This window comes from Capra hircus, chromosome 1 (assembly GCF_001704415.2).
Source record: "Capra hircus breed San Clemente chromosome 1, ASM170441v1, whole genome shotgun sequence".
NCBI lineage: Eukaryota > Metazoa > Chordata > Mammalia > Artiodactyla > Bovidae > Capra > Capra hircus.
This window is the reverse complement of record NC_030808.1, coordinates 125,821,057-125,833,920: the sequence shown is the minus strand read 5'-3', so window position 1 is coordinate 125,833,920 and position 12,864 is coordinate 125,821,057. Positions and strand designations below refer to the sequence as shown.

The window sequence follows — 12,864 nt, the reverse complement described above, 5'->3', positions numbered from 1 at the left end:
AGGAAGATCCCCTGGAGGAGGGAATGGTAACCCACTCCATTCTTGCTTGGGAAATCCCATGGACAGAGGAGCTGGCAGGCTGCAGTCCATGAGGTGGCAAAGAGCTAAACAACGACAACTTCTCCCACCAAATAAGCTGCTTGACAGCAGGGACCTTGTCTTGCTCAAGAGAGAGGATCAAGTCAAGTTAGCAAAGAGTGAGGAAGTATTTCATGTTTTGGGAGGTAGAGGCTAAGATTGGTATTTCCGCGAATGAAGGACCAGGGTCCTGTGGAAGACAAGAGCAGTAAATAGAATACCAAGGTAGAAATTTTATCGTTGGTAAGGAAATAGATAATTTATGAGAATCTGAGCTTAGAGGAAAGAGTATGGGAATTGTTGACAAAATCTGAGATGAGAAGGGAGGGAGTAATTCCATTAATACATAATAAATATGTACTAAGCAGATTTAATAAAGAATAGTCAAATATCTGTAAGAAATTGGGAAACAAAACTTGTGAGGACATATTGTGTACATATAGATATTTTAAAAATAATTTTTCCTCTAGAATTACCTTTTTATGTATCAAGTGACAGCATTTGTATGAACATGTCAATGGCAACTCCTTATTTACTTGACTTTTTTATGTAAATAAATATTTCTCTACCTGAAGCTTATCCTTTTAAGCTTTGAAAGATTTAACATGAATCTTTCTTTATTGTTTACTAAATAGTGTATCTGAATATAATTTAACTTTAGCATCATAAGTGGGACTCATCAAGAGTATAATCATTTTATTTGCTTCTTATAGTCTGAAATTATTGATATGTTTTTCCTCACATCGAATGGTTTCAGACTGCTTTGAATTGGTAGTGGTTTCGCTATACTGATATTTTATCTTCTCAATGATCAACTTTTAGCAATTTTTCGTCCTTCCTCCCTTCTTTGTTGATTTTAATCTAGGTGTTCCCTTATTCAATAAAGACCAGAAGGGTACTTGGGAAAGCCAGATATCTGTAATTTATAGACAACTCTTAAGTCAGTGTGGTTGAGGCAGTTCCTTCTAAGGAATAATGCCCATAAAGTTAGTTTGTGACAGCTCAGTATGATTTTGGAAGAAATTTACAGCTGAATTCATGATGATGTTTCAGATGATTGGAGTTGCTTGGTGTTTGGACTTTGAGAGCAGTGGCGTTACTATAGCTAGCTAGCTTCATAGGTTAAAATTAAAAATCATTAGTGAACTGTTTAGTAGAAATGAACACATGGTTCTTTTTGTTTGTTTCAGTTGACCAGGTACCAAACTGAAGTTAGAAATGTATGCAAAGCAGAAGAAGAATAATGCTAGATTTTAAAGAATAGGCTACAGCTCAGTGAAACCTAAAAGTTTTAAGGGCTAAAATAATGAATTAAATTTCCCATGACTGTGAGGAGTTTTTCCTCTGGGAATACACAGGCAGTTCCTAATGGTTGAATGTGGCCCCATCCCATTCCTTGGGGTGCTTACTCCTATTTTTAGACATCCAGATAAAGTCTGCCATTTTTAGTCCTATTTTTAACATCTAGATAAAGTGGATGAAAGCTTTATTCTTTTCAGCTACAAAGATTAAAGATAGGATACAGTTTCACTTTTGTGGGAGATAATGTTGATTTAAATAGTTATTAAAGATTAAAATAGTTTAAGAATGTATATACTGAAAATAATCAGAGTGTTTTCTTAGATTAAATTGTTACTTATCCCCACTTTTTGCTTCTGCCTTTATGGTTTTCCTTAGAAACCGAAAACCTGATCTTAGTTGCTAAGTACCATAATAGGACTGAAGATTCTGTTACACTGAAAAGCTGAAAGTCTCCCATTTACTCTGCTTCTGTTTGCTTTTTTCCTCCTATCAGAGTTGGAGCTTCAAAATGAGCTATAGTTTGGGAGTCAACCTGTAAAGTCACTTCTCCTTGTCTCTGAGGACATTGATTCCTCAGAGATAATTCTTTGTGATTTTTACTTGAAGATTGCTAATATTGGGAGTTTCCTGGCTGTCTAGTCGTTAAGTCTCCGAGCTTTCACTACCGTGGCCTGGGTTCAATCCCTGGTCAGGGAACTACGAAAGCACAAGCAGCGCAGCAAGGCCAAAAAAAGAAAAAGATTGCTAAATTAATGTCATGATTTACACAATTTCAGTCAGCCATATGTGCTTTAAAGATGAGAACAGCGGGCTCCTCCTGTTTTTATTTTCCATTGTCCCCTGACTTCATGGTTGTATTGATTATATCCTTTGCTTGTAATTTTTCTTGGCAACTTCTTTTATAGATTTGGAATATTAGGATTCTTTTGATCCAAAGTTCAACAGTAAATATCTTGGAAAAAATAACATTAACTTTAAATACTACCTATATCAGCCCTGTTTCATTAATAAACCCACTGCCAAGCATTCATTATTTGATCAGCTCAAGCAGTGAAGCCAGGATAAAAATGTATGTGTTGTGGTACACAGAAGTATTGCTAAGGCAAGCAAATGTTATATTTGGATAGTCTAAATTTTTAAAAATTCAGTATTACTGTATATAATACAGTTTAAATTTTCAAAAAGAAATAGTTTTCTTTATGAATTAGTAAAAATAGTTTACCTTTTTCCCTCCATTTTCATTTTTAACTTTTTGTTTTTTTAAAGTCCGCAGATGCACTTTTGGTGGCAATCGACTCTGAAGTAGTGGGAGCTGTTGATATACTACTTAATCATCGACCAAAACGATCATCAAGACCAACTATAGTAGTTAGTACTCTTAAATATTTATTAATTTGAATTTTTAAACCAAAATAGATCTGCCCCATTGCCATTTTTTCTTCCCCTCCAATTTACTTCGTTTTATAGAAATAGATTTTTTTTCTCTAGACATTTGCAAGAATAACTAATATTGCTCTCAGGAAACCTTAAAATTCATGATATTTCTAGAATTTTGTTGATGCAATCCCGTATTTTTAGTTTGGAACATTCTGCAGGTTAAGTTGAAAATACAGATCAGTTTCCAGTTGGATTTTAGCTTTAAGTATAAACAATGAAACCATAAAACTGGAAGAAAATGTAGGTGAATATTTAACTGTTTGAGAGGGAAGGACTATTGAACAAAAATCACAGTAGCGCAGCCTTTGGTTGTATAGAAGTTAAACTTCTGAAATCAAGACCTCGGGAAAAATTAGAAAGCAGACGGGTAACTTTCAAAAGATATTTTTAGCATATATCTCAAATTCATAATCTTAATATTAGATGAATTGATGAAAAACTTAAAAATCAATAAAAGATGTAGAAAAATCTCAGTGTGCAAAATTATAATCTTATTAATAATTAAATATGAGATGCCAATTTTTGCTTATCAGATAGCGAAGATTATTTAAAAAGTAATAACCATTGATAGCAAAGGAGTAGTACAGTCTCATACACCACTGGAAAGGAAGGTAGTTTGAAAAATGGTTTGGCAGGACGTGTCAATAACAAGAAAGATGTTCATATTCTTTAAACTATCACTTCCTCCTCTAGAAATTTGTCAAGGAGATGGTCAGAAATGTAGACAAAAATGTTACTTGTAATCTTATTTGTAGCAATGAAAAAACCATGTGACATAATCTGAACATCCCAAAATAGATTTGAAAATAAATAACTACCTGTATATTAAAATAGTATTTTAAAGGAATAATTAGGAACACCTAACATTCTAACATTGGTACAGAATGGTAAAAAATGAGAATAGTAAACTGTATAGATAGTATTATCTGAGCTTAAAAATATGCATAGAAAAGGAATTGTATGGAAATATGTGTATAAATATACATAACAGCAGTCATCACATTACCAAATTAAGGATATTGTTTTCTTTATTGCTTTTGTGATTAAGAAGATAGTCACTAATAATGCAATAAATTCTACTGTAAAAATGAGATATTTGCTGTGTATGTATCAAAATTTAACAGTTACAACATTCATTATTGGTGAGGATATAGTGAAATAATCAGTAAAAATAATTTCTGGGAGTGTTGCAAACTGGCTATGATCAGAAGAAAAATATTGTTTAAGAAATAATTATAAATTGATTGCAAATGATCTGCCATTCTCTTGAGAAAGAAGAGAAGCTCCCCTAAATTAAATACTTTATCATATATTAACTGAAATATTTTTCCCTCATTTAAACTATGACAAAGTCTGTATAAGTGTAATTTTCTCCCAAGGATAGTTCCAGCTAATTTTAAGTGGTAGCAAGCAACCAACAGTGTAGAGAAAAAAGAGCTAATAGTATAGCTCCTGTTCAAAAGATCAGAAATGTCTAGAATCCTATTCAATTCTCCGTCACCCGTCCTCCAGTTACTAGTATATTTTGGTATCCCTACCTGTTCAACCTCTTAACCTCTTAACCCATTTACTCCCTTGAGGAGGTTGAGTGTAGAGTCCCAGGGTATTGGAGCAACTGACTGATACAATTTCATCACCATTACCACTGCCAATTGAATTTCAAGTTATAAGGCCAGGCAGTCCTCACCTATTCAGTAAGAGAACACTTTTTCAGTATCTCTAACAGAAAAAGGTTATCCAGCCTTTGCTTTGAATACTTCTAGTGACAGCAACATCGCTTTTTAACAGGTTGATTACCTCTAGACAGGCAATGTCAAGTATTTTTATATACTTTCAAAATTTGTCATCTCAGTGAATTCATTCTATATTCTTGGCTTATCAAAATTGTCTTTTGATAAATTTTGATTTTCAAATACAGGTTTCTTTTTTATAGTATGTAGATTATATTTTGTGCAATGAAATTAGGGATTTTAATCATCTGTCTCTGTTTTTCACATAGTTAAGTATGTTTCATGGGAAAAATAAGGACCATTATTTTTGTAAGAGATTAAATATGACTTCCTCTTCTTTATAACCTCTTCTTTTGTAAATAGGGGGAATGGAGTAAATTTTTATAGATTTCTCTGTAATTTTTAAATAAATTCATTAATTTGAAGACCCCAATAAATAGAAGAGAAGTATATAAACAAACTATTCATGAAAGAAGGAAAAAAATAAGAATGTCAGAAAATAATAAAATTTACCAGTAATCAAAGAAAAGTAAATTAATATTCATGATAGTTTTTTCGCTCATAAATTGGGAATGATCATGCCCAGTGCTGATGAGTAAATCTTAGTGTGTGGGTACATTCCTGTATTATTAGTAATGTAAACTATTAAAAGGTCTTGATAATACATATCAAAAGCTTCAAAATTGGTCATGGCCTTTAGATCTATAATTCCACTTCAAGGGTTCTATGTTAATGAGATAATCCTAAAGTTTGAAAAAACTGTATTCATAAAGATGTTTGTGACAGTATTATTTATAGTAGCAAAATAAAATACCTTGAACAGAGAATCTATGAACTTCCTTAAACTGCATGCAAAGTTCTGTACAAAAAATTTTTTTCCAAAAGAGTCTTTGTTATAGCTTCCTTGAAGTTGCCCTTAAAAGCAGGTGTGGTGGCAAAAGGATTAAAAACAAATACTGTTTTAAGGTAGTAGAAATATGGGTATTTTTATTTCTGCTTTTGTATATTTTTCAGGTTTTTTATAATGTGTGTACTATTACAATGTTAGTAAAAATTACACAAATTAACTGTGAACTTGATGAGCTTATACTATGGAATCAAACAGCTCACAGGAAAACATCTATGAAAAAGTGATAAGTATTAGAAAGAATATACAATAGTCCTAGTATAGTCAACCTTATTTACTTTACCTGGCTCTTATTTACTGATGTTTCTTTCCTCGTGTTATGCAGTCCCCAGGCATGAGCCCATGCCGTGAAAGGAGCTCAGGCTCCAGAGGACCAGACACCTGGGTTCTATCTGTACTTTACCACTCTATTGGATAGCTCGGGCACATTAACTTCTCTGAGCCTCAGTTTCTTCATGGAGGTTATAATGTTCAATTTTGCAGGCTATTGTGGGGATTAAATGAGATAATAAATGCAAACTGCCTAATGGTTCCAGGAGCTATGATTGTTAGTGTTTTTGTGCGTTTGTAACAGGAAGTAGTATAAGTGGTGTTTGAAAATATGTAGAGAATTATACAAAATGAAGACTGCCTCCTATTTTCTTATTCTTTACAAGTAACTTCATTGCTATCAATGTGGCAAGGTTTTGTCGTAGAGGTGGATTTAAAAATTTTTTTCTCATGCCTTTATACTTTGCCTATTTTTAACACTTCTGTTTTCCATTATATTCTCTTTCTAAAATTCTTGTTCTTTATCCTTGTCGTGCATGTTGCCATAATCTTGTGAAAATGAAACACTTTTTCCTTAAGTATTTCTCCAGATATCCACACTTCTTTGTTAGGAAAACAAAATTCTGGCTATATGAATATTTCCCAGTGAAGATTTTGTCTGTCATGATTATATTGCATTTACTAACTAAAGTTGTTTTGCGGTTTCAAAAAAGATTTTAATCCTAGTAAAATGTGATTATCTTTCTCAAAATAATTTTTATGTTCTTTGTGTCTTTTGTTCATTACATTCTTTAGATAAATGTTTTTTTGATGTCGCAAGTAAGAACTTTTGGATGTTTATATAAATATTTTTCAGAAACTAATGGAGAGAATTCAGAATCCCGAGTATTCAACAACTATGGATGTTGCACCTGTCATTTTAGCTGCTCATCGTAACAACTATGAAATTCTTACAATGCTGTTAAAACAGGATGTATCTCTACCTAAGCCCCATGCAGTTGGCTGTGAATGTACATTGTGTTCTGCAAAAAACAAAAAGGACAGCCTCCGACATTCCAGGTCAGAAAATTAAGATTTAAATTAAGACGTGTGATGCAGTAAGGTATATGTCAATATAGTTTTTTATCGTTGTTCTATTTAGATTTTTAAGAAAGCTGGTATTGCAGTGAGTAATGAAAGCCAAACTTCTAGCTGCTTTGCTTAATACAGTGAGTTCTGTATTTTAAAGAAATGTTTACTAAATGATGAATAAGCAGGAAAACTTTCCAGATTATGAATAAGGTTTATCTCATAATTCTGCTGGTCAGAGATAGGGTCACTATTTGCTTTTTAGAAGCAGGGTTTATTAATCTAAAAGAATTTCCAAGTAGTGGAAGGGATGAAGATAACTACTTCCTATCTTATTTATAAGAAAATAAATATTGTTACCTATCTAATTAATACTCAGCCTGTTATGCCTCTTTGTCCCCTCTCACACAATATTTAAGTCTTTTTCTCTTCTCATTCTCCCCAGTCAAAAATGTTAATAACTGAGGGGTGAATGAACTCAAGAAAGTATCTCTTCCTGGACAGGTTGAGCAAGATCACACATATGCATGTGGTATAACATGTGTGGTTTTGGGCTAGACTTGAAAATCTCATTTTCAGCATACCCTTTATGTATGTATTATCTTTACAGTGGTCAGATGTAGTTGAGATAGTGTCAGAGAAAGCATTTACTACAGAAAATATGGTTGGAAGTCCCATGCCATCTGTTGTTACTGTTTTCTAGTTAAGGCTTTTTATACAGTATGTGTGAAATTAGCTTTAAAGCTGTACACCGTCTACCTTACCTCATTCCTCTCCTTACGAACAGGTCTTTGGTGGATCAACAGATAGTCACAAATCCATAAATTGGAAAAGTCTCCTGGGAATCAATTTAGTGTTTACTTGCAGAGATTGTACTGAAAATTTTTTCTGTTTTCAAGTCCCTTTTCCAATGAGATCTATGTTTCTCTTTGAGAAGATCTGGTTGATAGTTATGGCAATTTTAAAAATAATCTTCTTTATTTGTTTTTGACTGTGCTGGGTCCTCATTGCTACGCGTGGACTTTCTCTGAGTTGCGGGGAGCAGGGGCTACTCTCTAGTGCACGGGCTTCTCATTGTGGTGGCTTCTCTTGTGGAGCATGGGCTCTGGGGCAGTCAGGCTTCAGTAGCTTCAGTAGGTACCTACCACTCGCAGGTTCTAGAGCAACAGGCTCAGTAGTTGTGGCGCACAGGTTTAGCTGCTCCGTGGCATATAGATCTTCTTGGATCAGGGAATTAACCCCTGTCCCTTGCATGGGCAGGCAGATTCTTTACCACTGAGCCACCAGGGAAGCCCAGCTATGGCAATTTGTCTAACTTTCTAGTTTTAAAATGACTAGTCTATGAGAAATTCCCTGGCAATCCAGTGGTTAGGACACCACGTTTCCACTGCCAAAGGCAAAGGTTTAATCCCTGGTTAGGGAACTAAGTACTAAAATCCTTTATTAATGTTAAATATAAATTATTTTCCGATAGTATGCTTACATGTGTAGTAAGCATTTGGAGATAGGGTTTGATGCTGGAGAGAACACAACGTGGTTTTGATTTGAGGTGTGAAAAAAGCTTGTTCTAAAAGCTTTTAGAGGAGCTGTGGCTTGAGCTCAGTGTTTAAGTATGAATGAAAATGAAAAGGTAAAAGGCATTTTACACAGTACATGAATGTGGTTTATTTAGGGAACTGCAAGTGGTTTGGTATATTTGTTGGAGGCTTTGAGAGAGTTTGTTATTGATCAAGAAAACAGTTATAGCAAATGTCAAAAGAGCTCTGACTAAAGTCATTTTCAGGAATTGCTAAGCAGAGCTGCAGGAGAAAAGAAAGTTAACCAAGAAAGAGACGGGTAAAGGTTTCTGGGAAGTGGAAGAGAGGCAGTCTGTATTTGTGAGATACTGGTTTTTAAATTTCAGAGATGATGCAGTGCTAGGTGATACAGTCTTTCCATTTGTAACAACATGGTTAGACTCTGAGAGCTTTATGCTAAGTGAAACAAGTCAGATGGAGAAGGACAAATACTGTATGTTTTCACTCGTTTGTGGAATATAAAGCACAAAAAAACATTCTGTGGATTAGTTGGGGAATGCACTCAAAGTTGCAGCCATTTCTTAAGAGTTCCTTGTCTTTTTCATCAGACACCCTGATGCTGTGCACACATGCCTAATTTTTTAGTTGCCCAGGAATTTGTGGAGACTTTGTATATCTTTTCTCATTTCCAAGATCTCCCTATTAAATTTCTGTTTGGTCCACTGGTTCCCTCACCTCAACCTGCAAACTTGGTCTTACAAAAAGCTGCAGGTTTTCCTTGGTTGTCTGTACTAAGTCCAGTCCTTTCAGCCAGCAGAGCTGTAGGTTTTTACTTCCCAACTAATTGATTTATACCCTGTTAGCACAAAGGTAGAGATTTACCAGTTTCAGAATGGAAAACTACAGTTCTCCTTAAATGAACTGAAGGCAGAGATAATGGATGTGGGCCTTAGGCAAGAAGGCCACAGGTTCCAGCCATTCCTGCCTGAAGTTCTGGTAGTTTTCCAGTAACTGATTCTCAATAGATAATTTTGCGTGACCTGAAATAGTTGATTTTTTTTAAATGATTTTATCCATTTTATGCATATTTTTGTACAGTAAAATCATTGATCTCTTTATATTCCACCATTACTTTTGATAGTGTTTTGAATACCAAAATGACAGATTTTATTTTATTTTCATTTACTGAAGTATAGTTGATTTATAACATGATACTGATATTAGCTATATAACAGTGTGACTCAGAGATGCACATAAGTACATTCTTTTTTGTATTCTTTTCTTTATGGTTTATCAGAGGGTATTGAGTATAGTTCCCTGTCCTCAACAGGAGGGCCTTGTTGTCAATCCATTCTACATATAGTAGTTTGTATCTACCAACCCCAAACTCCCAGTCCATCTTCTTCCCCCCTACCCCCTTGTCAACCACAAATCTATTCTCTATGCCAAAAATGACAGATTTTATAAAGTGGTGCAGCCTCATTATTTTTCTGATTCTATCTAATTGCTTTCCATACTATGGCACTTCACTGTTACACAGCCACTTGTTTGCCACCAATACGAGCAGTTTTTCTGTGCATTATGTCCCTAATCCATATTTTTAGACATGATAATGTAGGCTAATACAAAAGTCATTTTTACAACAACCTGCTAAAATTGATTACCATAAAAAATTACTATAGACATAATGATGGAAACAAATTAGTTGCTTGATTGTATATATTTTTTCTCAAGTTTTCGGAGCAGTTTTGGTATAGACAAATACCCCTTTAGAAATCCTTACTTAAGATAAAATAATTTTACTTGTTTATTAAATAGCTAGCTCGAAGTTGAATTTCATAAATATTGTTTTCTTAAAAATGCATTATATAGCACCTATTTTTGTGTCTAAGACATGAGACTTAGCAGTTAAATAAGGAATAGTTCAATAAATTTATTTCATAAAAGTTTTAAATTTCTATACAGAAAAATTTCATTGCAAAGTGAAAAGACAACCAACTGAGGAAAAGTATTTAAAACACTTTTGACTAGACAGAGGGCTAATTTCTTTGATATTTAAAGAGATTTTACAAGTTCATGAATTTTTTAAAAAATCACCAGAAAAATAGGGAAATACAAATGAACAGATAGTTTACAGAACTATAATGAAAAGTAAATATGAAAGGATGCTTGAGCTTTTAGAGAAATCTAGAGTAATACAACTCTTAAAATTCCATTTTTCTTCCATTAGGGTAGCAGCATGAAGATTGGGGGGGGAATGAGCTTTCCTTATTGTTTGTGCTTTGGAAACATCCTCCAGATTTTAAGATACACATGCCATTTTATCCAGCAATTCTGAATGTGCAAAGGGTATATGAACTAAAGAATAATCATTGTTACATTATTAATTGAAGTAAAAAATTAGAAGCAACTTAAATTCCATTAAGTTGGACTGCTGTCAAATGGAAAACCATCCAGTTTTAGGAAATAATGAGGTTACTCTGTATGCAGTGACATAGAAATAATTGTCCCTGTATACAGTATGTCTGAGTACTTTTGTGTATGATTAGAAAATATCGGGAAAGATTTTTCACAATTCTCTGAAATGTGACTATCTTTGAGGAGTAGACTTGGTGGAAGGAGAAAAATTGCAGAGCATTATGTTTCTAAACTGCTTGCTTTTTTTAAAGAAACAGGCATATATTAAATTTTTATTTAAAAGTAAGAATATATAATAGTTACCAAATTTTAAATTAAGAATTATATGTTTATAAATGAAAAAATAATAACAAAACTTTTTTGATTTGGTTCCTGTTGGATATTGAATATAAACATTAATTAGCTCATGGAAGGTAAAGCGAATACTTTTCTATTAGCTAGAAATTAGGCATAAATGAATGATTTTATTCTTAAGATTTGAAAATGTCTTTCAAAAATAACCTGATTAAATGAGTCATATATATAGGTAGCATATTAAAGTAAATTTATTGCTGGGGAAGGAAAATTTAATAAGCATCCATATATTCAATGTTATTAGCAGATTTCATTTAAAATAATACTAAGTTCAGGAATAGAAATTTTTAAATTAAATTGAAGGATACAGAGTTTTAAGTCTATGAAAAGAAATACTAAAACGATTTCTTTAAAAGCAGTGGTATAAAATTTTTCAATAATTATATCTCAGAATATTTATTTTTAAGTCTTTCTTTTTGTAGGTTACTTTATAATAAGTGTATTATAAATGTTTTATTTTCTTTTAATTTTATAATATTTTAAATTTATGAAAATTATAGGTTAAAAATACTAATCACATGTATATAATAAATATTTTACATAATGGAATCAAATTTTATCTCAGGTTTCGTCTTGATATATATCGCTGCTTGGCCAGTCCAGCTCTAATAATGTTAACAGAGGAGGATCCAATTCTGAGAGCATTTGAACTTAGTGCTGATTTAAAAGAATTAAGCCTCGTGGAGGTGGAATTCAGGTGGGAATAAATGGAAATTGTAAATTATCTCTCTTTTTTCCAGAATATTTTCAGCATGAGTTTTCTCATAGGCCAAATTATCACTTAATGTTTGTTTACATTTGATCCGAAATGACCAGGCCTTTCTGCCATATACTTAGGATTTTCCTTTTCTCTCAGTGGAACAGATCCTAGTACCACTTAAGTCACTCTTTCCCCATCTTCTCTCTTCCACTCTTCCACCCATGCTTAAATCCCTACTTTGTTCAATGTTACCAGAGGCATTCTAGGGCAATGTGAAGAATAAAGGGAATGGTAGCCATAAACAAGAGCAAACTTGCTTATAACTGCTCTCTTTCCTCATTCTCAGATTCTATAACCGTCCTTGGAGCCCAACCCTTCATAACTTTCAGAAGCATATTGAATGCTTTTTTGTATGTCAGGTACATTTCACACACCCAGACATTGTCCCATTTCACTGTTCAGTGAGATTTTCTAGTAGGAGAAACATAACATGTAGACATAAAACTAATTAGATAAGACTATAATTAAATTCTTAGACTAAGAAGTAGATAATACTTTGTTAAAGAAATTCAACTAGTTATTCTACCAAACTTAAGTAGTTTTGGTTATGTAGTAAATGCAAAGAATAGATGAGAAAATGTTAGCCAATAAGGAAAAGTTTTTAATTCTTTGAGTTATAACTTTATGCAGCCAATTCATGGAAAACCCCATTGAATAGAAAATTAATCAATGAAAAATTCTTCATATTTTCCCTTCCTTTCACTTTAAAAACACTGAATAAAAAATTAGTTTCTGAAATCTGATCCCAGTTGTTTCATAACTATTTCTAACTTTATTCTTAAGTTGTTCCACTCAGGCTTAAGCGTAACATAATTGATATTTTATAAAGAATTGTCTATTAAAACTTCTTAGTTTCTCACAAGTGATTTAGGCTTGCCTTTAATAAGCAGGTAAGTCCTAAGTTTCAAGGAATAGTGATTGTGTAACTAGGAATGTTTCAGTGTTTCTTTCTAACTTGGATTTTGTTCAAAGGAGCATCTTAAAAATGAAACAAAATACTATTTTGATATCAGAAGTAGTGTA

At 33.0% G+C, this 12,864-nt stretch overlaps 1 protein-coding gene across 5 annotated transcripts in view; it reads left to right on the top strand.

The window, feature by feature from the left end:
* TRPC1 (transient receptor potential cation channel subfamily C member 1) overlaps window positions 1-12,864 on the top strand; it is a 58,536-nt gene that overhangs the window by 16,522 nt on the left and 29,150 nt on the right. For 3 of the 5 annotated variants that reach the window (XM_013965934.2, XM_018049540.1, XM_018049566.1), the window contains 2 exons: window positions 6,581-6,783; window positions 11,647-11,778. In XM_013965934.2, the coding sequence (XP_013821388.1) occupies window positions 6,581-6,783; window positions 11,647-11,778 (335 nt within the window). Of the gene's footprint in view, window positions 1-2,646; window positions 2,749-6,580; window positions 6,784-11,646; window positions 11,779-12,864 lie in introns of all 5 variants that reach the window. The other 2 variants (XM_005675480.3, XM_018049548.1) reach the window with 1 other exon arrangement.